At 37.2% G+C, this 23962-nt stretch overlaps 3 protein-coding genes across 3 annotated transcripts; 1 reads left to right on the forward strand and 2 right to left on the reverse strand.

Moving 5' to 3' along the window:
- Positions 1–1120: 1120 nt before the first annotated feature.
- On the reverse strand, positions 1121–6048 carry ccdc13 (coiled-coil domain containing 13; the record flags this gene model as incomplete). The annotated part of the gene is made up of 13 exons (XM_079243787.1): positions 1121–1340; positions 1629–1723; positions 2746–2797; positions 3094–3203; positions 3321–3524; positions 3885–4061; positions 4375–4545; positions 4710–4814; positions 4948–5064; positions 5148–5231; positions 5335–5477; positions 5558–5703; positions 5864–6048. The coding sequence occupies 13 exons, from the start codon at positions 6046–6048 to the stop codon at positions 1121–1123; spliced, it is 1809 nt and encodes a 602-aa protein (XP_079099913.1).
- Positions 6049–10218: 4170 nt separating this feature from the next.
- Positions 10219–13671, reverse strand: higd1a (HIG1 hypoxia inducible domain family, member 1A). Its single transcript, XM_079243193.1, has 4 exons — positions 13543–13671; positions 13039–13116; positions 12713–12847; positions 10219–12029 (listed from the first exon to the last, which is right to left on the reverse strand). The coding sequence occupies exons 2-4, from the start codon at positions 13109–13111 to the stop codon at positions 11956–11958; spliced, it is 282 nt and encodes a 93-aa protein (XP_079099319.1). The 5' UTR covers positions 13112–13116; positions 13543–13671; the 3' UTR covers positions 10219–11955.
- Positions 13672–17500: 3829 nt separating this feature from the next.
- On the forward strand, positions 17501–19140 carry LOC306758145 (5-beta-cholestane-3-alpha,7-alpha-diol 12-alpha-hydroxylase-like; the record flags this gene model as incomplete). Its single annotated transcript, XM_079243363.1, has 1 exon — positions 17501–19140. One exon carries the CDS (start codon positions 17501–17503, stop codon positions 19034–19036), a length of 1536 nt encoding a protein of 511 aa, XP_079099489.1. The 3' UTR covers positions 19037–19140.
- Between the last annotated feature and the right edge of the window lie 4822 nt (positions 19141–23962).

Consider the following 23962-nt stretch of genomic DNA (forward strand, 5'->3'; position numbering starts at 1 on the left):
GATACTTGTTTGGCAGACCTGCAGCGCCTTCCCTCAGTGGTAATGTTCACGTTAGCTCATATGCTCCTCCAGACACTACATCTCACTACATGTCCCAGAAAAGGGTGCTTCACCTTCTATCCAGGAGGTATTCAACACAAGCTGTTTCTTGTAACTCTGAACATAAAGGCTTTCCTCATCATGTCCAAACTCTGATATTTTTGTCTTGTGGCACTTTCTCACTCGGTCCAAAGGGGACCTGCCAATCTCCCACAGGGTCCTGGAAGACATAGTGCGGTATTTGAATCAGCACACTAAGTCAGCCATAATTTTAAATTAAGCGTGATGTGGAGAGAGCAGAGAAGAAGGGGGGGCTTCTACTGAAACCCTTTCAGCTACATCGGAAGAAAATAACCCGGATGTTGGTATAGAAGTATGTGGGAGCCACTCCCATCAGCTATATCCATACAAGCTCTGGATTAAGAGTCTAAGATCATATACTGCTCTGGGGAATGTAAGGAAGACTACAGTGGGAGTTTGTGCAGTTGCTAGCATTAACTTTCAACCATTATTCCGGTGCGTGGGTTTAATCATTAAAGAAAGCAAATTGGTTTCTTTTCACTGAATATAAAATATAATATAAAGTCATAAATGTCATAATATAAAGACAAATTACCATATAGGGCTCACTAAGCATCTAGAAAGGAAAAGCTTTATTTTATAAAATGTGACACTTGACATTTATTAAATAATGAGACAAGATATAAAACCACAGGGAGACATCCTATCAACGTCAAGCATTTTTCAAAATCAGTAGGAACACTTTTCAGCTGCCATCAGGGATAAGTTAAAAAACCTTGCTTCTTAAGGTCATCAAGTCCTTAAACTGAGGTCACCTGATCTGACAAAGTAACCATTACAAACCGTTACAAAGTAGGGAGGAGGTAAGATGTCCATATGTTTGTGTATCTGAAGAGGAGAAGTTGTTTCCTGCAGGCTGCTATTTGTCACATGTGACAGGAGAAGGTAGGGCTCAGCTGGAAGTGAGGTTGAGCAGGGACCAGCCAGCTCCCCTGGTTAGTGTCTTGTCGGTGCTTGTCAAAGAGCCTCCAGGAAAACATGCTTGACTTGTCTCATCACGTCACTGCAAAGCTGCAGGTTGTGGTGGACAGTGCTCTTTAGGGATGCCCTCAGCACCTCTGTTTCCTCCAGCTGAATGAACAGCCAGGAGACAACATACGAGAGCAACATAAACAAGTCTGTACAGTCCAAATGTGATGGGCAGAAATGACCACTGTCCATGGGCAGAGTGTCCATTGCTGCATATCAGTATTCTTGTTGCCTGGACCAGCTGAAGACATCTACAATTTGTCAGAATAAAAAAAAAAAATGTTTACAAATGCCAACTGTTGGATGATGGGTTCAGCTCATGCTTGGAACATTCCTGTTGCTTCAGGACTCCTGCCACCCAACTCCTTGGGGACAGACTCCTTAAAGCCTCAAGCGGGAGAGATAAGGATGCAACTGATGAGTCGGAGCTTTAGAAAAACTGCAAAAAGTGAAATCTGCTTGACACTGTCACATCATGCTGTCACTGAGCCTTGGCATATCAGTCCCGACCATGCTGCATGCATAGTCCTTTTTTATACTCTATTTTTGTCCTTTCCAACTGCTGCTCCAGGATAACCATCCTGCGCTGCTCCTCTTGGTACTTCTGTTCTGCTTCCAAACATAACCGCTTCAACTTTTGGTCTCCGTAGCATTCACACCAACCAGGTTTTTATGGGAAGATTAAAATTTAACTACTGAAACTCTTAAAAACATAATCTCTTCATCTCGTACCCTGGATATTTTAAAAAAAAAAAAAAAAAAAAAAAAAAAGATCTTTGATAGTTTGAATAAAGTTTAAGAAAATAAATTCCTTCATTTGCTGAGACTATTTCATGAGCTATAAAAATGACCAAAGACAATATATCTATTTACTTATATTGAGCTTTGTAAATCTGAGACATGTTCTACCAAACTCTAAATATTAAACTTCAGACCTTAGCCTGACAGCCACTGAACATTATCCTACAGTCATGAGTTTGAATAAATAATGAACCCATGGCCTTGAAGCGAACATGTACAGAAAATGATACATTCTACTGGCGTTGTGCTATATTAAAGGTCATTTTGACAGTTATGATGCACAAAATTATTGATACTGCCTAGAGAAATAATGAATATAATGTTTCAAAGGTCAACACATATCTGTCAAACAGACTCCCAGTGCTGGGACTATTATCTCTGGGAAAAGAAAGACCACTTCAGAAAAGCTCTCTCTATTAAAGACTGTTTATGATCAGTGCTGTATAGTGTTAATCAGTTTGCGTTTTCTTATTAATCTAGACTCAATAAAATTTTTAAGGCTTCAGATGAAGTCTTTTAAACACATATTACAACAAGGACCCACACAGAAAAAATTGCAGAGACTTACAGGGAAAAGCAATTAAAAACTGATTTTTTTTCTGCAGTGTTTATTAGTTTGTCGGCAGCACTTTAACCAATTCAAGGAGTCTGTTCCTCTCCACAAGGATTTTATTTTCACGGCTAAGGGTCATCGGTGCACTTATGTCAGCAAAAGATTGTGGCCTTCTTGAAGAATGGCAGCAATTGTGTTTCTTCTTCCTCTCTCTTCCTTTTAGATTTATTCATTTTATGGTGTTAGATTTACAAAAGACTGTATAGATACAGAATCATCCACCGACTGTTAACTCACTCTACACCACTTTCCATAGGAGGTGGCACCAGTTTATGTCCAATTTTCGAGATTGAACTGGAAAAGATGATGAGAAAGAGTCACACAATAAACAGAAATCCCAGCAGAAAACACTGATAGAACTGTGAGGCATCAGACAAAATCAATAACCTGATTAAAAAAAGAAGTCTCTAATTGGTGCAGGTGAATTATTTATCATTTGTTTGCCAGACAAGAAATCTTAGAGGAGTGTCTCTGTAATCATGCATGCTATCATTCAGTATTGCATTAATAAGACAATAAACCAAGTCAAGCAAATCAAAAATACACAAAAATCAGTGATCATTTAACACGATCATCATCAACACGCTTACCCTGAACAAGTCATTAGCTTGTTAATGTCTCCATCTTGTGGGGACATTAGTGTACTGCATTCTGGCAGCTTGAGGCCTGATCTTTCATCCACGTTCTCCTCCTTCAGCTGCTGTAAAAAAAAAAAAAATCCCACATTTAATGCCAGATGGTAGAATTTTAAGCACTAAATATAAAGATTCAGAGTAAGCACAAAAGCTGAAACAATACCATTACCGTTTGTTTTTACCTTAGACAGATGCAGAGTTTCCTGCAGTTCTTTGATCTTTGCCTCTTTCTCAGAAACCATCTGCTTCAGCTTCTGCACAACAGCATTGTTATCGGCAGGCTCATTACTCAGCTGTTGTCTCATGCTCTGCTGGGGCTCCCTGCTCTGTTTGTTTGGATGTTGGCTGAGCTGTTTCAGCACTGTCTGCATCTGATGCAGCTGCCTCTGTCAGACGTAAAAGAAAGGTTTGTGGAAAAGTACAGACAATAAGTCTTCCTTTTTGCAATATGTGGCCCATCTCAGCTTGAATTATGAGAGATCATAAACTATTCAACAACAGCTAATTAGTGGGGCTGACAAAACTACTATTGTCAGCCCCACTAATCTGACTATAAATAATAGTTAACTGGAAATAGTTAACATTTCCAATTCAATATTTCTTTAACTGCAAATGTGATGGGTTATTACAGGAAGCAGTGAAGCATATCTTGCACATCTCCTACTTAATAACTAAGATAGATACATTATAGGAGATCCACCATATCTGAATGTAAGTGACTGTGTGTCTCTTTTCTAATGTCTTACCAACAGAGCATCCACAAGCTCATCATCATGTTTACCCTTCTCTAGCAGGATGGAGATCTGGGCCTTCAAAGTTCGGATTTCATTAGACAGGGATCTTGTTCTGGCTTTAGAAGCTTCCAGCTTTTTCTTCAGATCCTTGTGTTCCATCAAAAGAGCCTCATAATTTGTTGAGATCTTCTGTGGAGTTGTGGAAGAACTGACAGTCTACATGTTGCTTCACTTTTTTTCCAACACAAACTCAATGACAACGCAACACCTAAAGTACTACAACACTTCAACAAAAGAGCAAAACCAAAAGAATTATCTCTTGCACATACAAGGACTTATTCGTTTATTTTAAAATGTAGTCCCAAAATGCTTAAAACTTATTATTTGATCAAATAGTCTGCTTTAATGTCTGTAAATGGAGGATTTCTTGCATCACTGTCATTAAATGGATGGAGCTTCTTTTTTGCAATACATTTTTGCAGTGGGCTAATTGGTTACAAACCTCAAAAGCTTCCCTCTTGTCTTTCTCAATAGTGCGGATGTAGCTGAGGTTCCTGTCTTGGGGAGGGGTTTTTTGAAGGACACCCATGCTCAAAAAGTCGTCGTCTACAGTCAACACCCCTGATGGCTTTTGCTGAATTGCCTGGTTCAGTTGCTGCTCAAGGTCCCGCACCTGTTGTATGACGTGCTCATGAGGAATTCAGGCAATGGCTTTACATGATACACTCTAATTTCTGCAAACTTACCTACTTGAAAAGCCTTTTATTAGTTATGAAGAACTTATGTCACACGAGAAACACATTATGTCATTAAGTCATCTTCGAATTTTTAGCTCACCCTTGTCTGAAGAGCCAGAATCTGCTGTGAACGACCTCTAAAGCTTCCAGGGCAGCTTAATAATTGCTGAAGGTTGACTTCCTCTCCAATCTCATTGATCAATACCTGCAATAGTTCATATTTTGAAATGAGGAAATCAAAGGGGGACATTTTTTTTATTATATTTGTTTGTTTTAACTATTTTGTACAATATTTTTACACATCTATACAATCTAGGAAAAGGGTGACAGGCCATTACCTTCTGAGCTACTTTTAGTTCCTGTTTGGCGGATTGCAACTGGTTGCGATACTCAGTCACCTTTAGTTGGGCAGCTGCTAATTTTTCCTGGAGAGATTTGATGAGCTCATTTTCCTGCTTTTGGAAGTAAAGAGTGTTGAGTTTCTGTCATTCAGATTTGGAGAAAAAAAAAAGAAATCTTCTGATAGGTCCATGTTTACCTCACAGTCTTTAGAAAGGTTCTTATCCATTGACTTTGAGTCAATCTTCTCCCCAGCTGCAGAGAGCACCAAAGCAGCCTGTAGCTATACAAATTGGAAAACACATTTTAATAAAAATGCAGTCCTTTTTAGGGTTTTTGTGCTGTAATAATTAGCTTCCATCCAACCAATCAAATTGACACTTTACCTCTTTCTCAAGCTCTTTGATTCTGTTGCTGTTTTGCTTGGATCTAATCTTCTCTTGCTCAATTTCAGCTGTCAGTCCTTTATTCTTCTTAGACAGCTCAATGATCTTGGTGGCAGCTGCAGCTCCTGCTAAGCCTGATATGCCTAAAGAGACGAGTCAAGAAATGACTGGGAAGTATTTATTACACTGATGTGCAAACTATGCCACATTTATGCTATTTTACCTGCTAATGACTGCCTTTCTTCTTCTCTTTTTTTCTTCAAATGTTTAATCTCAAAATCCTTTTCACTTAGAAGTTTGAAGAGTCTCCCATTTTCATCTTTTAGCACTCGCAACTTTTCCAGTGTCTGATTCTTATTCTGTAACAGCCTATGAGAGGTCATGACAAAGAGCATCAAACAATAGCTTTCTTACTTTAAAACAGAAGAATAGGAGAAATATTTAAACAAATTTAACAGATAAAAAAATGCATCTGCAAGTCATGAGAGCAGTGATTATTTGTATTTAAGTCCAGGTAAGACACACCTACCCTTCACTAGGACTGTCTGCTTGAATACCTTGCTTAGGCAGGTTCAGGTCATCCTGTGTGCCACTTACATCAACGTTATCACGTTCTGCTTCCTTTTTCCTATCATGTTTTCGTTCCTCCTGCTGTTTTTGTAGTGTTTGGAACTGAAGCCGCAAATTATATAGTTGATCTTCAGGCTCCATCATCTCTGTTTTATAACATGAGAAGGCAAAATATAATAATCAAATATTATACTGACTGATACAATCTACAAAAGGAATAAACATTGTGACATTATTGGGATTAACATCAAGTGATACATATTTAACATAAAAACTATTTTAGAGCCCATATAGTCTTAGATTGTAAAAAAAAAAAAAAAAAAAAAATTAAGTTTAAAGCTAAAACTTTCAGATTAAGTAAAAAGGTCATTTTTTTGTTTGTTTGTTTTTTCCTTTTTTTTTTTTAAAGTAAGTAATAAGTAATGGTAATTTCATTTAAACTAGTAGACATGATTTGATTATTTGCTGGTGGTGAAAACAGAGTCATGTCACTTTTTGTTTTTTTATTATTTAAGAATGAAACGATCAGGACTCTTGGATAAGTTATTCATGACTCAAGTACAAGATTTGTATACTCATTATAAAGTTTTGCCACTGTAAATAGCCTACTAATTAAAGAAGCACCATTTAATTAAGAGTCCTCTTTATGCTTCTTCCAAATAACACGTTGCCCTCTCTCTCATTATGGAGGGAACCTTTTACAGCCTGACACAATGTTGTTAATGAATTACTAATTGACAACATAACAACACTGATAACTGTTTGATTCCTGCAGCAGTTTCTGAGATAATGATGTTTATCATGGGTGTGCCTTTAGAAAAACAAAAACAAAAAACAAGACAGTACTTATCTTTCATAACTCGAACTAAAAAACATTTGCAAAGTAGTTTGTTGAAAGAAAATACTGTTCACCTGTAATTGATTCCAGTTTTGAGCTTCTCAAAAAAATTAGCTTAAGCTACACATGACTGTTTTGTTTCTGTTCAGGGCGAACTAACAGCTGCAGTGATCCTGTATCCATAGCAACGGGTAAACTTTAAACGCGATCTCGCGGCAGTAGGAATCAGAGAACGTTATGTTATATGTGAAAGCAAAACTTCAAATGGCTGTGTACGTCTGTCGTCTTTGGTGTGACTGCTAATGAACTACAGTCAGTCTTTTGATTTAAATATCAAGGCATTGAAATAAATTCGTTTTAGTTCATTGAAATAGACGGAAAATGACGGGGGAAGTCAGATCTTATCAGGTGAAACAGGGGACATCGACGAAGCATCTTAAATGGCCCGTTAGTAATTTTCTTAATCCCTCCAAACTTTCCTCGTATCGGATGTTTAAAAATTACAGGAAATATCACAAGTGTTTTCATTATGGACACATTCCATTTGAGGGGCCATCCTGCTGTTTTGCTAGTTTCAGTCTATGCTGTGGCATTGAAAGTTGACGTAGTTCCACCCATAGACATCATATATACGTATATATGATGTCTATGGTTCCACCCACGACGCGACTGTTCGTGTTGTGGCAAGTCAAAAAAACTAGATAAGAGTCACTATGAAAGCGCGAGTTTTTCCATGTGTATGTGTATTTATATTTATTTAAAAAAAAAAAAAAAAAAAAGCTGCTTTTGGTGTTGCCTCAACAAACCCTTCTAAGGCATTTAACGGTAAATTAAAATACTAAATAAAGAAGACGTTTTTGCACACATCTCTCGGCCATTGTTGTGTTGAATACACGAGAGGACGTGACTTCCGTGCTCTAGGTGGTGTAACCAGATACACCGCAGCCAGTGTCACGTTCCTTGTTTTCAAGATGTTTTGTATTGGCAAAGAAGATGTCTCTACAAGATTTTGCAGAGTCATTGTGATACAGGCTTGCTTGAATTCATGTCATGTTTTCCTGTTTAACAGAATAGTTTCTCAAAACTTAGAGCTGCATCCTTTTACCAGAGGTGCTGCTGTGGAAAGGTAGAGCTTAAAAATGTGTAATAAGGCGACTATTAACATTTTATATATACACACTATCATATTATTACAATAATAATTTATAGTAGGGTACCATAAACATTAACATTATTATTAACACCAAATTAACTGGCATATGTAAGATTTTAATTTGTTCATACTTTTAAGACAGCTTATAGTTCAAGTCAAGGTTTAGCCATTTCAAGTAATCCTCAAAACCTATAGCTACTATGTTGTATCAGGCACTTGATTTGCTTGTTTATTTGGTATTTCAGTCAAAGACCACCAGTAGTGCCCTGTACTTAAAACACAGCAAACAAGTAGACACACAGATGGCAGAGTTGTTTCATCCGGGCAGCACTTTGTCCTACATTAATGCATTATGATGTTTATTATTTGACTATTGCACAGTATTTACCATTGTACCATGATGGTAATGTTGCCAAATTATTAAAAAGCCATTAGTGTGTGGACGAGTACAGAAATATGTAGATTTGAGGTATCATCGAGCTACACCACCAGTGAAAAGTGTGGACATTAAGTGTCTGCATGAAAAGCTGCTCCACAAAAGTGCCTTTGTCAAACTGCTAATGATAAAAGGTATTTAATCACATTATAGGGCAAATAGCACATATAAAGATGTAAAAATATAGAGTACATCCTGTTATAAAACAGGAGGGCCTTCTAGAGTCTTTTCCTTTGCGTCACATGGTTTCCACCCCAGAGACCATTTGTGGGACCTGACAGCAAGAAAAGTAAACATAAGCACAGATTCGTATCCTTCACCAAAGTCTCCCAAGCAAATGCTGGACATACTGTTACAGCCAGAAATGTGACATAACGCCCTGAAAAGTTGATGGAAAATTAACATTGTTGAGGGTTTGTGTGTGTCTTAGAAGTACATTTGGTCTCTCATTAAAGCTGCCTCTGAGTAAAATAAATAAATATATAATGAATTTAACACAGTACTTCTTCAGTTGTCAACTTTCTCTGTCATAAAATCTTTTGGTGCCCATTGAAATTATTGACATCCAGTGACATAAAGTTTGTAGCAAAGGCTGTGGACTTAATAGAGCACAATTTTAAGACAAAGTTATAGTACAAATTCAGGCTTTTTAATGTGTCATCTTACCTAAATGTTACGACCCCAGTGGTGTCTAGGGGAAAAAGGGGGTTGCAACACAAAAAAAGAGTGGCAACTAAAAGTTCCAATAAAAAGGTGGGATTTTATTTACAATGATTCAAACCAAGGACACTAAAGGGTACAACTTAAAACATCCTGTGACAGGAGCAAAACCCAATATTTAACAAAACTCCAAAAGGGATAACTCAAAACTTCCCAAAACGGAAGAGATAACTTTCTTAATACAATAACACAAAACCCAAAACAGCTCTGTAATTACAGACAAAATCACTATATATATCACATTATAATCATTCTGTAACTCTACAGCAAGTCAAAAGTCTTAATAAAATAAAATAAAACCCAAATGACTCTTTACTCAGACAAAAATGCTACAAGTTTTGTAACTCTACAACAAGTCAAAAAGTCCCAGAAGGCAAAATCTCAGCAAAACCCACAAACAGTACAACAGTGGCAAACTGTCACACTCAAACACAGCTGCCCTGAATGAGGCTGATGACGTCCCTTAAATAGGAGGAGGCGGAGGAGGTAGCCAATGAGCCTTGGTCCTGAAAAGTCCTCCACCAATCCTAAAGCACCAAGGGTAGAGGCTGAGATGCGGAAGGCTGGCCAATCCAAGTCTTGTGCGGGTGTTGGGACATCTTCCTCCACATTCCAGCAGGCTTGGGCCGTAACACTAAGGATATATTAAGGGTTTGTTTTGAAAGACAGTGGGCCTCATCCATCCATATCATCTTTAAGTCTTTTTATCCATATTATAGAAAATGTGTGTGTCATTAATTCAGAAAACATCAATTTATATGTCATGTAATTAATACGTTTTATCTAACACGTTATCAGATGCATAAGAGCAACCCATTGAGCTTTACATGCATGTGCTTTACATGTGCAACAGAAGCCACATGGCAAAACATTAATAAAAACAGATAAAAAATGTTCAAGTATAAAAACAGGATGGAGATAAATAATACAATTACAGACAGTGGTAAAACCAAGAAGATAGGCATTTACCACCATCAACCACCATTAACCAGGCATGAACTATGGTAACAAACTTGGTCAGCCACCAATCTGAATTGGGTAGTGGCCCCAGCCCCTCCAGGTCTCCTCTAAAATTGCCAGTGGGCCACACAGAAGGAGGCCACATTTGACTTATACAAGGTGGAACCACTAGTTAATGAAGGCTGCATTGGTTGATGGCACCGTTTCCAACTAATATAATGTAAATTTAAGTGGTTGTGTACTCTTGTTGTAAATATTTTACATTATCAAAGTCTACTGAAAGAAATATTACTCAAAAATCTGATTGTCATGTATTTAAATAAACTGCCCAACAGAAGAAAACACAAATGCTAATCTTGTTCAAACATGACAGCAGTCAAATGTGCAAGTCTTCAAAAGATGACGAAACATTTAAAAAATGCTATAATTTTTTTTATTTTATACATATTAAAACTGGACTTAATGTGTGAACAGATACTATTTGATGCCTAATGTATGTGAAACTTGTTCTGATTAGATAAGGAGTTATATTAGATGACAATATTAATCTGAAAGCTTTACTTGGCTCTTAACCACTTCTGTCAACTAGTTACATGAAAAGTAGCCACTTTATGATGTTAACTTTGCAAAACTGCTAAATGACTAGAGTGAAGAAGAGCTGTCCAGGATTTGCTAAGTCATTCTTACATCTACAATTCATAAACCATGATAGTGTGTGAGACGTTATAATTGCTGGTTGTAAACTGAGAAACACACCCAACAGTTTTTTTTTTTTTTCCTTTTTTATAGTAAGGGATGTACGTGCTACACATGGCATACACTGCAGGAATCAACATGCTGTGCATTTATTACTGGATTTTAAGCAGAACATTTACCCAGACATCCTCATGCAACTTGAAAAAAAATCTATACATGACAGTATTTGAAGAATATGTTTCAGGAAAAAGTACTCCAAAGAAAAAACACACACCTCCACAAAGGTTTGTGACAGCAAAGCGGTTTTATTTTAAAGGGAATTAAAATGCAACTTTCTGAAATCTGCATTAGTTCCTTATGATTCTTTTTTAAACTCATGGACTATAGCTGGTAGCTGTATATATTATTATATGCATTATGATGCAAAAAGAAGTGACAGCTTGTGCATGTTTTAAATATTGCAAAATGTTTCCACACAAAGCAAAGCATCAAATGGGTTATATGGCCTGTGACAGGCTACTACACAAATGTGTCCTTGAATGATAATGTTCACATCCTCTGAAAATCAGCAAACAGCATAAAATAATGACAAAATGAAAAATCCTATCAACTATAAAAAGCTGAGTTATTTACAGTAAAATTTATAAAGGCCACTAAATATGATAATCTGTTCCATTTCGACATAAGTCTTTTTTTTTGGTTTCAGTCAAGAATGATTAAAGTTCATCTATGACTTTGTCTGTGTTTTGTATGGATTCACGTTCTACTGTCAGTTTTGCAGAGTCAAAGATTATCTGAGCTTTTGTTATTTAAATAATAAGAGAGGTTGCATGAAATCTGGAAGCCAGGTACTGTTGCACACATTTTTGTGATGCACCAAATAAAAAGAGATAGACATCTTACATTATTGTTTGATAATTCAATCACATAGCATCAATAATGCCTCCAGTCCACACAGTTAACCCCTCCTTCCCAGCTGCCCTCGCTAATACAAAAAGTGCAACATTTACCAGCTGAGATTAAATTACCTCCTATTAAATAAAAAAAAAAGCTGATAACACGACCTCAGGTGTACTGTGTAGAAGAAGGAAATGTAATCTGTTTGTTAACAGCTACTTACAGTGACAGGGAGCTTCTGAAGCGATGTGTACATGTCAAATTTATCACACATCTATGAAACAATTACTCTACACACCTTAATATGAGGCAATATTAAGGGACATCAAATATTAATTCAAGAGTCCATGTTTACTTTGGTTGGATTGCTTTCTGTGGTTCACTGGGCTCCGCAATGTATTCTCTGTACATTGAATACAGGACCCCTACAATTAAAGAAAGAAAAAAAAAAAAAAAGAGTTACAAGGAGAACTTTAAAGCCTTTCAAAAAACACAATAAATTTAGTTCCGCCATCATCACTGTTTAAGTATTTGCACTGTTTTCAGGGTAGAACAAGTTTTCACGAATATGTACACAATTCTAAGCAATGCAATAAATGTGACATTCAAAACTCTGAACAAAAGCTGTTCTACTTGTCATACTGTATCCTCCTTGATCAATAGTTCCTTTCATTCTCGGATTATAAAGAACTGAACTATAACTGTATTAAATTATTGTAAGACTGACATAACAAATGTTGTCAATTGACACTACATTGAATAAAATGATATAAAGTCAGCCATAAAGAATAACATGAGACATAACAATACAACAGACATCTCTTTGCCCTTGATTGTGTTCTTTTGTGTTGTTTATATATACACACACATTATAGACACATATATTTACATACATATATTTCTATATATATAAGCATACTTGTATAATGTTACAGTGTACATGGTAAAGAATTATTTTATCCTGCTCTGGCCTGGTGTAGTCTATGCCTCAGTGCAAAGTGAGACTGAAGGGGAGTTGACACTGTCCACTTTTATCTCTCTGCACCTGATCCATGTACAGCAACCTTGCAACAAAGATAGAAACATCGATTAATCCCACAAAACTTACCAACAGTCATGGCTCCAACTACAAAGCCCTGGGCAGCTACACGCATGTGAATGAGGTGCACAGACATTTTTGTATCACCTCGATGTTTCATTTTCATCAGTTTGTACCCAACAATAGCAAAGAATCCAGCCAAGCCTATAACAAACAAGAAAAGCACTCATTTTGGCCAAAGTAACTAAAACAGAATAGAAAATGTCAACAACACTGCATCAGCAACCAACCAGATGAATAATAATATTGTAACTTAAGCATGTAGTGTTGTTTATCATTACTATTAATAAGTACAAACTGTACCTCTCTATATACAGTCTATGAACTGTACTCACCCGCTGGGACAAATGGATTCTCCTTCACTTTTCGCATGAACTTCGAGTCATTTCCTTCTTCATAAGATGACATCTTGACTAAAAACAAAACGGGTGTACAATAATTATTCAACGAAGTCCTTAAGGTACATGCAAACTACATGGAACTAACGAATAGTCTGATGAGCAGACTTTGAAGTTGGACCCCAAACGAGTCAGAACAAATTCATTGCTCTTTGAAAGGTGACGCATCAAGGGCAGAGAGACATTTTTCCAGGCCTACAGTTAAATAACCACATATTACGAAGCCCGTAACAAAGCCCGAAAGATAACACATTCATCCAATATTCAATGAGGGGTTATAATAATCAGAAACTGATTTGAGACATTAGGAGCCCCGCGAATAGGAGGAAGTCATATAAACAAGAGCGTAGATTAGCAACAGTTTAAACGAAGGCTAAAATCTCAATTTTACAATCAGTTACAATAATAGGGTTGACAGTTGCATTATTTCTTTATTATTACCTTGTTAAGGACTTTGTCGCTCTTTGAATCGCTTCTAATGAAATTGTCAAGTGACTTTTGCGCGTGTTCCCGGACAGTTTGCACGAATGGAGGAAGAAAGCCGGCAGCGCGGTGATATAACAAACCCACTACGCAGGTCTGACGTTACTTACGTGTGTGCTACGTTCAAACTTGTAGGACAAAATGGTAAATGCGGCTTCATGAGTGGTATGTCACAGACCGCTTTTATTACACTAGACTTTTTTTTTTATTTTTTTAAAGCAACTAAAAATTAATAGAATATCGGGATTAATTCATTTGTAAGACAACTATGAGTTTTTTTCAAATATTTCATTTTCGCAGTCCTCAATTGGCCAACACTTTAAAGGTGGAAATAGCAAGTCGCAAAATGTGTTCAGTGTAACATAAACTTAAAAAAAAAAAAAAACAAACAAACAAACAAAACAAAACAAAAAAAAATAAAAAACAACGTAAATTATAGTGGTCATTTGTGGTTATTGCTATGATAGAAATGTTTTACGGTTTTAGAAATCCATTCCGAGGTTCATTGAATGCAGCACCAGTTCTTTTCGGAGATCATCTCTGGCAAAAATAGAAACAATTCACGTCTTCCCTTGGCTTGGTCCAATCTGTCTTTGAAAGACAGCCGCTACAACGGCGGTGTACTCCATCTTTCAACGTGTACATGCTTCGACTACAAAATGTTAGCCCTTCATTTTGATTCCTGGTGTTAAAACGAAGTTGGCACAACGTGGAATTGAATAGTCTTGCTTTGCTTTTTATTCTCTGGAATGATGTAATTCTGTACAAATGGCACATGGTCGCGTGATTTTGCAACGTGCTTGAATGTTTTGTGTTTTTTTTTTTTTTTTTGTTTAGTTTTTTTTCCAGATAATTTTTCTTGTCGATGTGTAGAGTAATGGACTTGAAATAATAGAAACTATCCGTTGTTAAACAACTGTGAATGACACGACTTATCACAATTAACTTATATGGCAGATTATAAACTGAACCAAACCAAAATTAAAACGTAAAGAATCTTGCTCATTTATACAGTTTTAATAATTATCTACGGTTATTTTTAAATTTACAAACTGCCCTTACAAATATCTTATCAGCAATTCACAGCAACACACACACACACATGTGTATATATATATATATATATATATATATATATATATATATATATATATATATATATATATATATATATATATATGATGATCTATCTCAGACCTTGTGCAACATGTTCATGCTTCTTGGGATCGCACATCAAAAACAGCTTTGAAGCACTAATAAGTCTGTGGCATTTCCTTTATGCAATTATGGGTCTGTACTGATCATGTACCAGACCCCTGAATTACACTGTAGATTAAAGCAGACAAACACTTTAAAGGTAGAGGATCTGATACCAAATTATACGTTAAAAATTAAGCTTTTGCAGAATTATATGTTCTCTTATTCATATATGCATGTAAGAAAATGGTTAAGTGTGACATGCCCTAAACAGATGCAGATACATTCTTAAATGACCTCCTTCTAATTTAGATGAAAAGTTTTCTGTCGCTTATCCAAGGTCCCTAGGGAACACGTTCAAATGACTTTCCCAAGTCCACAAAACATATGCAAACTGGTTGGGCCAAGTCCCATACCCTTTCCAAGACCCAGAAGAAGGTATAGAACTGGTCTACTGTTCCACAGTCAGGATGAAAACCACACTGCTCCTCTTGAATCCAGGGTTCAACCATCCGGCGGACCCTTTTCTCCAGGAGAACAGAGTGACCTCACTAAAGTTGGAGCACACTCTCCGGTTACCCTTCTTAAACAGGGAACCCACTACCCCTATCTACCAAATCAGAGGCACTGTCCCCGATGTCCACACAAGGACAGCAAATCTTGCCACCAAGGAGTTTTTTAACCACCTCAGCAAATATTTTTAATTTCCTTATTTTATATGATTCTGTTCTGATTTCTGCACAACTTTTGGATTATGTCTCAACATGACTAATGTTTCTCCACTGTTTCTATTTTCTTCATATATTCTACATTCAGCGCATTGAATAGCTGTTTTGCATGAAGTGCACAACAAAAATAAACTTGCCTCATCTTCAGACATCAACACCACCAAACAAAAGTCAATAACAAAATAATCTGCTTGGCATTCCCAGAGAAGACTTGGCAAGTTTTTCATCAGTGCAATCTATGCACAACAAAGAAATGCATTTTCCTTGCAAATGTGGCATAATTTCATAAAGAAGTAAACAGGTTTTCCAAATATCCCATACGAATTTTTGCTAAACATTACAGTTACAACAACAGTAATTGTCAAATGAATTTTTTGTTCTTTGTTCCTTACAATGGACCTTTTCCCATAATGTTATATAGGACAGATACAAACATATATTTATAGATTAAGTATATCTATGCATTTATATCTATGTATTTATAGATTAAATACATACTTTTAAATATAGTATATTACTTTGTCATAAATAGTATATTTTAAGTCATTATTTTTTTTGTAAGAATGATTTACAGCACAATGTCTAACATATATATATATGTTAGACATATATATATATAAACCTGCACTTCTGTTTAAACAATCCATTTATTTAAGTCCCAATCTATTCATCAAACAAATCTTTGTTACACATAGCTGCTCGTTTTGATCCAGTAGGTGGCACTGCATTATTGAGGGAGACAGATGAATGTGTTGACTCTATCGTGTTGATTTTGTGAACAAATGAAAAAGTCTTTTAGAAAAGAAGTTGTAATCCCTCTTGGTTGAAATACTATTTAGGGCAATTTTATCTATATTTCAGATCTACACCAGTTGATTACAATTTGGTCTTCTAAAGTTAAACCTGCTAACGAACAAAAGGCACAAGAAACCTTCCTCGGAATGAATTTTAATTAAAGCTACTTTTAAAAAAAAACATAACTTCCTTACTTACAGTTCCCCTCTTAATCCCAGTGTGTACCCTGCATTCACAACTACACCTTTATACAGCTGAAACAATCATTTTAACAGTGAGTGGATCTCCAGACATTTAAGCCATTGCTCCATTGTTGTGTTTGAGTTCATGGTCATCATGATAACATTAAATGCATCTCTTTTTGTGAAACCTCTGTCAGTCAGGTTATCAGATTTAGTTTCGCAAGTGCGCATAAATATTTGATCTTTGATTAAGGACCACAGCAAAACAACTGTGGGTCAACGGCAAAGAAATGCAAGTGGACTAGTTTGGTCTGTAGGTCAAGGTCAAGCTTTATCAGGGAAGCCTAGATTCTTTGGCTTTTCATTGTACCCATAAAACCCATGATAAGAATTTCTTAGTATGATCCCTAGAAATTTGTGCCTGTTTTGTGTTTCTTTTCAAGTAGAACGATACTAAGAAATAAAACATGATGTAATTCACTCCATTCCCACTTCGCTGCTAGATCCTGTCAGCATACTGTCAGAGGGTTAAACAATGCCAGTCCAACATTAGAAACCTGAATAATTTACTTTCACAATTGAACGACACATACTATTGTGAGGTTCCAAAAGCTTTTATTGATAGTATATTTTAAACATTGCTTTTTTAAAAAACTGATAATATTCCCTGATAAAAATATCTTAACTGTTTAAAACCTTAAATACAATTTAAGGCAGATTGATAATTTCCTAAAAGTAATTCATTTTATCATCAGTCTATAGTCATAACAAAGGCAGCAGGTTTTTTTCACTGTAAAATATGGTTTATTTTATCAGTAGTAATTTTTTAAATGTTGGAACATTTTCTGTCAACGTGCACAATTTCTGCTGGAAAACATCTGATGGGATTCATGTTACACTTCCTGCTTCAGTTAACAGTTTCCCAGAATACCAGTTAAGAGAAAGGAGGAGCAATAGACATGTGGAAAGTGAATTTAAACTCCAACTCACTTGTGGCTACCACACTCTTCAGTCATGGGGCTGCTGCTGCCGATCCTTCTTGGCTTTTTTGTTGCTCTGCTCGGAGGACTGTACCTTCTTGGGGTTTTCCGACAGCGGCGACAAGGAGAACCCCCTTTGGACAAAGGTCTCATTCCATGGCTGGGTCATGTCCTTGACTTCCGCAGGAACACTCTGAAATTCTTACAGAAGATGAAAGAAAAACATGGTGATGTTTTCACAATCCAGATTGCTGGATTTTACATTACTTTTCTTCAAGACCCCTTGTCTTTCGGGGCATTTGTTAAGGAAAGCAGAGAGAAACTGGACTTCAACAGTTTTGCTGCACAGCTGGTGAAGAGAGTGTTTGGTTACGTACCAGTCGAAGAGGATCACAACATCCTCCACGTGTCCAGTAACAAGCACTTGAAGGGAGAAGGCCTGGAAGTAATGACACAAGCCATGATGAGTAATTTACAGAACCTGATGTTGCATAGCATCTCCGCAGGAGCAGAACAAAGGCCCTGGAAAGAAGATGGACTGTTTATGTACAGCTACAACATTGTTTTCAGAGCTGGATATTTAGCCTTGTTTGGTAATGTGCCACATGGTTCAGAGGAAAGCGGGGAGGCAGCCAAAGAGAAAGACAGAACTGAATCAGAAGCCTTATTTTATGAGTTTCGGAAATATGATCAACTCTTTCCAAACCTGGCATATGGGGTCCTCCCACCAATGGAAAAAAGGGAGGCTAACAGGTTACAGGACTTTTTCTGGAAGGCTTTATCAGTGCAGAAGATGAAGAGCAAGGACAACATCAGTCGTTGGGTGTGGGACATGCATCAGGCCAAAGAAGAAATGGATATGAAAGAGTCTATGATCAATAAATACATGTTTGTGCTTCTTTGGGCTTCTCAGGGTAACACAGGGCCTTCTTCGTTTTGGCTGCTCCTCTTCCTTTTGAAACATCCTGAAGCCATGACAGCTGTGAGAGAAGAGGTAGATAAAGTTGTTAAGGAGTCTGGCCAGGAAGTCAAACGTGGTGGTCCTTTAATCAACCTGACCCGTGAAATGCTGATGAAAACTCCAATTCTGGACAGTGCTGTGGAAGAGACCCTTCGACTTACAGCTGCTCCCCTCCTCACCAGGGCTGTACTCCAGGATATGACCCTTAAGATGGCAGATGGCCGTGAATACTTCATTCGTAAAGGGGACAGAGTGGCAGTGTTTCCTTACATTGCAGTGCATATTGACCCAGAGGTACACAATGATCCTCATTCATTCAAGTATGACCGTTTTCTGAACCCAGATGGCAGCAGGAAGACTGATTTTTACAAAGCTGGAAAGAAGGTGAAGTACTACAACATGCCATGGGGTGCAGGAGTCTCCATGTGCCCCGGGCGTTTCTTTGCCACAAATGAGCTCAAACAGTTTGTTTTCCTCATGTTGGTCTACTTTGAGTTTGAGCTGAAGAATCCTGATGAGAAGATACCTGAAATTGACTACAGGCGATGGGGCTTTGGGTCGATGCAGCCCATGAACGATGTTCGGTTTCGTTACAAACTCAGATTCTAAACCACCTAATGAAAACATTTTCCATTTATGCAAGCTTTTACTTAAGCACAATGATTTGGTAGTCATGATGCCAGTAAAGTACTGATAATATAATATGGCTGTCAAACATTCAAAAACATGGATTAGTGTTTTTTTACATTGTTTGCAGATGTACTGCTGCTGTATTCTGCATTTTTAATGGTTAATACATGTGACTCTCTTTCTCTTATGCTTGATAACTCATTTAGGTTTACTTTATAACTGGGCTCCACAGCTTGTTTTATACAAATCCAAATGCTGTATTTGGTAATTTCAATATTTTTAAATTAACTTAAAGTGTTTTAATGGATTCAAAACTGGTTAAAAGTAAAAGGAGGTGGGCTAAAAGTATAATTCCATTCCTGGAATTAGTTTAGATGTTGTTGCTCTCGTGTCACAGATGTGAAAATGCACATGTGTGAACACACCTCCTGCGTTCCTTCTCTCTAACAGAGGAAGTCACAGAGAAGCATTCACCTCAAATGTAAGGGAAATGTACAAGTGCTGTTTTTGTGTGCATGTATGTGTGAAAGAAAGCTTTTCTAAATATGAATAAATTGTTTTTATAATATAAAGCACTATGTGTTGCCCTGTGCATGAAAAATGTCTTTAGAAATAAAAGTTGATTTGATTTGATTGGACTTCCTGGAATGGGAGACCAGTAAAGCTGACTCACTTATGCTGTATCTAATGGTTCCTAACAGCTTCTATTTCAGAATTTGTAATGAGGTGTCTTTCTTTTACGTTTACCTTTGTCTTCCTGATGCCCCCAAAACTGTTTTTTATCACTTCATCTGCATCTTTTTGCTTTGACTTTGTAAATCTTAATAAAGAGTTCATTCTCTACAATTTGACTGTTTCCATGTTAAATTTCCCCACTTTATGTTTACAGTAAGTCACTTCAAGAGACATTTCTACAGGAATTACAGGAAACAGGTCGACCAGTTTATTTTTTCTTTGGTAATAAAGTAAAAAGATGGCTTGTTAAAACAAATGCACTGGCGTTGATCTTAATAAGCCTGTGACATTTTTGCAGCTCAACTGGTTAATAACGTTGTTGCTTCTGTAAGTGAAAAGTTACAGACCTATAAAAATGAGGTAATGCTGAATCTAGATAGAATTATTTTATGTGCTAACAGAATTACGATAAGATAACAGAACTTTAAAGCTCAGCTGAATTTACAGCTCAAACTAAGTAAACACTTGTAGAAACAATTGTAAAGTCTCAGAATAAATTAAGTAATAAAAAAGAAGAAAAAGGACACACACTGTTGTGGAATTTATCTGACGAGAAATAAATCTCTGTAAATTTTAATGTTAAAATATACATTATGGTGGGTACTCTTTCTTTCGTGGGTAAGTGACTGCTTGGAACGATGGATACTTATATGTCAACAAGTTACAAGATTTCCTCTGGAATGCCAGGATGAATTATTGTCAGTAATTGAACTCAAGTTCAGCAACAAACCAAGAGTATGAGAAACAAAAAAGAAAAGTGAATACATTTAGCTCTTTCCTAAAAGAGACAGATTATGCTCATTTCCCATGTGTTGACAAAACCTCCAATGGAAAGTCTCTAAGGAAGCAGCAGGAGATGTGGGAAAACGGCTTTGGGGGTTAAAAAAACAGAAGAAATCCAGACACCAACTTGAAGTTACAAAAAGGTTCATTACAAAAAGTATCGAATCAATTCAGATCTACAGGATCTGTGAGGACTTTACAAGTCAATTGTAGAAATTCCACTAGTTTGGTTTCAGTTCCCCATACACCACTCTCCCCCAACAAATACTTTTCTCAGTGCACTTTTTGGATCTAATTATGAGACTTGTCCGGAATTTCTTTTTGATGGTCAATTGGTAAGAAATTGTAAGGTAGGTTCTGCTACTGCCCGCATGCACGCACACACACTGTTAGGAAATTTATATATTATCATTTGTTCATGACTTATCTTTTCTTTTATCATATGTTAAACTTTTGAGATTACTTTAACAAAGATTGATTCTTTCTGGTGAAGCAGGGTGCCTCATGCTTAATGAGCTTGGCTCTCTCAGACATACCATCCTATTGTTATCTTTGCACCTCGTGTTTTACTCATGACTTGCTTCTGGTAGTCTGTTAAAATAGATGCTTATTGTTTTAGCAGCTGCAGGAGTAAATGAAGTTAATACTATACATTAACTGGAAAATGTGTGATGAACTCATGACATGTGTCATGCCATTATCTGTCAAATAAAAAGCCTGAGCAGAGGAAGAGCAAGCGAAGAAGACAGTTAGGAGTCTCTGTGCGAGCTCTGAGACTGTTCTCTTCCCCTTTGCAAAGGTTACACTGAGTTCTAAGTCCGTGTCTCTTTCTTTATTTTACATGTCACAGGGGTTTAGATAGATAATGGCAATCTGCCTAATAGATTCACAGGACAATCAGGAGAGATAACTACTGATGTTTTAACAGTATCTCCACTAACTGGGTCAGATATAAACACTGGTTTCGACAGTCTTTTTCTGTCAGTTGTCCCATTTGCTGCTTTAACCCATATCACTCCATTTGAGGTCTGAATACCAGGAATCTTTTCTTTTAGAACTGTTTTACATGCTCCAGAATCACAAAGGAATGGAACATTTTTCCCATTTACTTTTAACACAGCACGTGGTTTTTCTTGTAGTGCATTTAACATATCCCAAGCTGAACAAATATCCACTATTTGCATTTCAGAGCCTGAAGGCTTCTCTGAACCTTCTAAGGTCTCCTGATCTAGTCATTGTTGACTGTATTCATAGGGAGGAACTGATGGGCGGGGACCTCTCTGTCCTCCTCGTCCTCCTCTTCCTGGCTTTTGGTTCTGAGGACAGTCTCTGAACCAATGTCCATTCCTTCCACAGCACCAACAAGCATCATTTTGACCAGTTCTTCTCATTCTCCCACTGCCTCGCATGGGACCAAAACCTCTGCCTCGGCCTCTGCTTCGGTTTGGGTTTTGTGGCCAACTATTCTTTTGGAAGAAAGTTCCATAACTGTCCTCATCTTCTGCCCAGAAAACTTCACTATTTTTTACTTCTTTTTTCTTTTTGTCCAGTAGGTTATGAGCATGTCATACCCATTGTAACGTCTGCGACATTCCAGCTGTGTTTAGTTCCACATAATGTTTTTTCACCCAGGCTGCTACACCTGGCTGCAGTCCATTAAGGAATGCGTTCTTTACTTGCTGTTGATAAGGGCCATCCTGGTTATTATCAAAGGGAATTCCACTATGAATCCTGAATTCCTTTTCAAACCTGATTCTAAAATCTTCTGGGTCTTCATCAGGTTTCTGTTTAACAGCTGAGAGGTGGCCATAATCAGCCCTTCTGGCAAAATGGGTTCTAACTCTTTCAAAAAGCTGATTCAAGGGGGTTTGATATTCTTGGGGCAGTTGTCCGTCTCTTGGATATCCTATAACAGCTCCCTGACCATTTCTACCAGTATAATCACTTCTCACTCTTGCCCAGTTCTTTCCAAGGGAAGACTGGATTGCTTCTCCTGCTTCGTGACTATTCAGACGGTAAGAATGAATAACATCTGTTATATCTCTGATCCACGCTTCTGGATCCTCTGCTGGGGAAGTTACTCCTGCTACTGCTTTTCCAGCTTCATCTAGGGACCATGGTCTAAATACATAAGTAATTGGATTATTTCCATCCCCTACCTCTCGTGGGCAGTTAAGAGATAGGAGTAAAATAAATCCACCACCAAAATATCAGAAGAGTCAAAGACCCCAGCGTGATGACGGCTGGACTTGCTGTCAGAGGTACGGCTGTGTTATGGTCTCAGTATGTTTCCTAACTCTTGTGGTCATCTTCCTGACCACAGGCCAAGACCCAAAAAGACCAGATAAAAGAAACCTTACAAGAAGATGGGCTCATCATAATGTACATCACTGGATAGATGAAGACCCCAAGAAGACACCAACCTCTGGTTCTCCCATGCAACGATGTTAGCCAAGAACCAGAACAAGAGCAACTGCTATGTTTGCTCTTTTGTACAGTATCAGGTCTACTTGCAGAGACAAGGAAAAGGGAGTTATGAAGAACTCTCTCAGAAGGAGATTGAAAACTTTGAAAATGGTCAAATTTAATGTGAAATGTAATATGACGTGTTTGCTGAAATTGTGAAAACAAATGGCAGATCACTGATGTTAATTTCATTTCACAAATGATAAAGAGTAGGGAAATGTTAGGAAATTTATATATTATCATTTGTTCATGACTTATCTTTTCTTTTATCATATGTTAAACTTTTGAGATTACTTTAACAAAGATTGATTCTTTCTGGTGAAGCAGGGTGCCTCATGCTTAATGAGCTTGGCTCACTCAGACATACCATCCTATTGTTATCTTTGCACCTCGTGTTTTACTCATGACTTGCTTCTGGTAGTCTGTTAAAATAGATGCTTATTGTTTTAGCAGCTGCAGGAGTAAATGAAGTTAATACTATACATTAACTGGAAAATGTGTGATGAACTCATGACATGTGTCATGCCATTATCTGTCAAATAAAAAGCCTGAGCAGAGGAAGAGCAAGCGAAGAAGACAGTTAGGAGTCTCTGTGCGAGCTCTGAGACTGTTCTCTTCCCCTTTGCAAAGGTTACACTGAGTTCTAAGTCCGTGTCTCTTTCTTTATTTTACATGTCACAGGGGTTTTAAACCTGACACACACACACACACACACCTACATGAGCTTCAGAGGTACTCTCTTAACATACTTAATTAGCCTAAATGGCCACATTTTATAATGAAGGAAAGTTGTTGCCAAACTCAGTTAAAGCAGGTTGAAACAATAATCAGCTGTGACATGACAGACACAGGCTTATCAGAAATTATTTTGAAACTTATTGCTACAAATTTAGTGGTGTGATACAGAAAAGTTAGGAGGAA

Source organism: Telmatherina bonti (genome assembly GCF_933228915.1).
Source record: "Telmatherina bonti genome assembly, chromosome: 7".
NCBI lineage: Eukaryota > Metazoa > Chordata > Actinopteri > Atheriniformes > Telmatherinidae > Telmatherina > Telmatherina bonti.

Excerpts from the sequence above, each read along its gene's own strand:
- higd1a (XM_079243193.1), bottom strand. The coding sequence starts at position 13,111 with ATGTCATCTTATGAAGAAGGAAATGACTCGAAGTTCATGCGAAAAGTG. Across the intron at positions 12,848-13,038 it reads GAATCCATTTGTCCCAGCGG|GCTTGGCTGGATTCTTTGCT; the intron begins GTGAGTACAGTT and ends TGTTTGTTATAG. Across the intron at positions 12,030-12,712 it reads AGTTGGAGCCATGACTGTTG|GGGTCCTGTATTCAATGTAC; the intron begins GTAAGTTTTGTG and ends CTTTAATTGTAG.